Below are 3570 nucleotides of genomic sequence, written 5' to 3' on the forward strand. Positions count from 1 at the left end.
GACCCAAATGTGAAAGCTAAGACTTTATCCCTATTTTCCAGTGGAGCAAAGAGGGTTAAGAAGGATTTTTCTCTGAGTTCTGAGGGTATTTTTTGTTTGTTTGTTTCAAACTGAAACAAAGAGCATTTTCTTTTTGAACCAACGCAATTTTCTTTTTGCACTGGACTGGCAAAGCTCAGCCAAGAAAGCAGTGACGTGAAAGCCATCGTTTTTCCTTCCTTTGGCGCCGAGGAAAAATGAAATAAAATAAAATAAAATAAAACAAATCTTCTCAGGCAATTTTAACCAGTCCTTAAGATGGGGGGGGGAGAGTCAGCTGCTGGGATTCCCAGATGTTGCAGCTAAAGGAAGAACGAAGGGGACCATTCCTTACGCTGTCACCCGATCTCCAAACTTTGTCACCTCTCATGGTGATGCACTCAGAGCCGGGGCTTCCCAGCAGCCCCCCAGCAGCCCCCCAGCAGCTTACCTTCCCGTTGGCATCCTTGGGCTGCAGACCAAAGGCACGGATGATGTAGACCCTGACCAGACATTCCTGGGGCCCCCTGGCTGGCAGTTGGTGGAACTGTCGAGGTGGCAGCGGCACGCGGGGGTCGTCGGGCAGAGGGTAGATTTTGAAGGAACCCTGAGGAGGACAGATGTGCTCGGTCACAATGAGGATGGGGCTCACAGCTCACAGAGATGGCTGGGACAGCACCTCCCTGCCTTGATGGCCGCGCTCTGCAATGCACCCGGGGTCCCACTGACCTTCTTGGCACCATGCTGGCTCATCATCAACTACTGGTCAACCACTGGTCAACCAGGTGACTATTTGTGTCTCCTTTTTGGCCACCGGGGCACCCTGCTGGCTTATGGTCAAGTATTGGTCAACCGATGGTCAACCACTGGTCAACCATTAGGCTGTGTCACGTTCTTGGCCACCAGGACACCCCGCTGGCTCACGGTCACCCTGTGATCAACTGTTGGCCAACTGTTGGTCAACCAGTGGCCAACCAGGACAACATCTGCGTCACCTTCTCGGCCATTAGGGCACTCTGGTGGTTCATCCTATGGTTGACCACTGGTCAACAACTGGCCCCCAGGACTGCCAGGTCCTCCTCCACAGACCTCCTCTCCAGCAGTTCAGCCCCCAACCTGCACAGTTGCTGCGGTTGTTCGTATCCAACAGGTGCAGGACCCTACACTTGCCCTACAGAACCCCAACCAGGCTCCTCTCTGCCCACCTTGAACTCGCCCACGACTGAGGGATCGTCGTTGGCATCCTGCACCCGGCCACGGTACAGCCTGAAGGTGTGGCAGAAGTCAGAGAGCTGCTCGAAGGCCTCCATGCGTTCCAGCTCTGTCTCATAGACCTGAGGAAGGAGAAGCAAAGGGCAGCTGCACCCCAACAGATCCAGGACAAGAGTTGACCCAAGCCTGAAGGCAACACCACCCAAAGGGACAGAGACATCCCCGCCATCCCCAGCTGAAGATCAGAACTTTGGCAACCCTACAAAAACAAAAAGTGCAGCGCAGGAGCTCCAGGCTGTGCCAAGGTGGCCCAAAGGGTCTTCCATCATCCAGGCTGCTCCTTGCTGGGAGCGTTTCCCGTAGGACCAGGCAAGGTTTACCCTGCTTTGGTCCTACTTGGATTTTGTGTTATTGTTGGCACTCCTTGCAGTGGGTCACCTAAATCCACCCCTCAGCAATCTCCACTTCTCCTTGTTCTCCCCTAAGGGCAGCATTCCCCCCTCTCCTCCACCACGTAGTGAATCAGCAAGATCTCAAAGGCTGCGAAAGTGGAAGTGCTACCGGAACACACCTTGCAAAGAAAGCCAGCTTTTCAAAACAGAATAAATGGTTGTTTTTAACAACAAAATCACCTGGGGAAAATCATCAAATGTTTGGGTTTTGGGGGTTTTTTTTTCACCTTGGAAGAAAGAAAGGCTCGACACTCAGAAACAAAACCAAGCAGAAGAACATCACAGCTGGGGTGCAGCGAGGCGGACCCAAGGCGGGCCACTTACCTGCAGGGTGTCAAAGCCCTTCTCCAGGTAGGAGCCACACTTCTCCCTCTCCCCTGTGGAAGCGTAGAATTTGCTCCACCAGTCAATGAATTCTTCCTCCTGGTGGCAGAGAACAGCGCAGTGACACATCCCAGCTGAGCTTACCCCCCCCCATGGGGCTCAGAGTCACAGAACACAGAGGGATGGAGACCTCTGAGATCCCCCCAGAGGAGCGTTTGCCCCATCTGCTGTTCAAACAGCATTCCAGCTCTGGGGGATGCTGTTCCAAGAAGAAAACGGTTTTACGAGAGCAGCGCTTCTGAAAGCGGGTGCAGGCGAAGATGAAGGGGCTCTGACTGCGATTCCTGAAACATTCCTGAGAAATAATGATGTCTTATTTTAGCAGTCCGCAGAATTCCATCGCACTGACCTCATGGAGGAACCGTAACGGAGCTTTATTGGGTTTATATTTTAAGCCAGCGGTGCAGACTCTAAACTGCTGTCTTGAATAGACATTGTTTTTAATAGAAATATTACATAAATGAGCTGCGAGGCCTCCGTGCCTCCCCCCCTTTTTTTTTTTCTTCGTTATTTTTATTTTTTAAAATGCTGCCTTTCATCGCTTCCCCTGTTTTATTGTTCAGAAAAGCCACGCTCCGACCACCGCGGCTTTACTGCGACATTCCACAGGTGCTGAGTTACAAAGAAAGCACTCGGGCTGATCCAGGGTATCTTCTGCACCCTGAGACACAGCCAGGTTAGATAATTCTGCTGATTTCTACTGATGGAGGGGAAAAAGAGCAGCGGGAACGGTAACGGTGAAGGATGTTCATCCATCCAAATGGAAAAGAGGAGCTGATGGCTGCGCCCTGACAGCGAATGGCTGGGGATTTGGTTCAGCCATTGGGTGACAGCCAACAGCGTCCCTGGGGTTTTCTCTTGGACGTGGGATGGGATGGAAGAGGGGCAGGGCTGTTTCAGCCAGAAGAAGCTGAGTGGGATCCCATCAGTGACCCAGCATCTCCCCATGCACCCAGGGTATCGGGAGAGCCCTCAGCAGCAGGGTATCCCTGTACTGACAATCCATGGGCCATCTCCAAAACAAAGACATTTGGATTCCAAAACAAATTCCTTTACACTCAGAACCTCACCAACACACTGCAGACCTCTTTGAAGATACGGCATCCTGGATCCAGATAACCCAGAGGGGGTTGAGTTGTGGTGGATCTTAGTGAAGGGCTTTACCCGGGGGACACAGACATGGCTGAGCACGTAGCTATCGGGGGCACTAAGCTCCTTTCCTCCTTCAGCCCCTTAAATAAAGACCTGACGTCCAACACAACCCAACACAACTCAACCCAACACAACTCAACACAACACAACTCAACCCACACAACCCAACCCAACACAACTCAACCCACACAACCCAACCCAACACAACCCAACACAACTCAACACAACACAACCCAACACAACCCAACTCAACCCAACACAACTCAACCCAACACAACTCAACCCAACCCAATCCAATCCAACACAACTCAACCCACACAACTCAACCCAACACAACTCAACCCAACACAAC

The 3570-nt window shown here is 51.9% G+C and overlaps 1 protein-coding gene across 1 annotated transcript; it reads right to left on the minus strand.

Moving 5' to 3' along the window:
• Positions 1 to 27: 27 nt before the first annotated feature.
• Positions 28 to 2378, minus strand: LOC122192054 (dysferlin-like; the record flags this gene model as incomplete). Its single annotated transcript, XM_042892494.1, has 4 exons — positions 28 to 625; positions 1224 to 1352; positions 2007 to 2105; positions 2197 to 2378. Coding segments are annotated over 4 exons (743 nt in total), but the record flags the coding sequence as incomplete, so codon positions are not given.
• Positions 2379 to 3570: the final 1192 nt, after the last annotated feature.

This window comes from Lagopus leucura, unplaced genomic scaffold, assembly GCF_019238085.1.
Source record: "Lagopus leucura isolate 7727_CA_CO unplaced genomic scaffold, USGS_WTPT01 34273-0_obj-0_obj, whole genome shotgun sequence".
Taxonomy (NCBI): domain Eukaryota; kingdom Metazoa; phylum Chordata; class Aves; order Galliformes; family Phasianidae; genus Lagopus; species Lagopus leucura.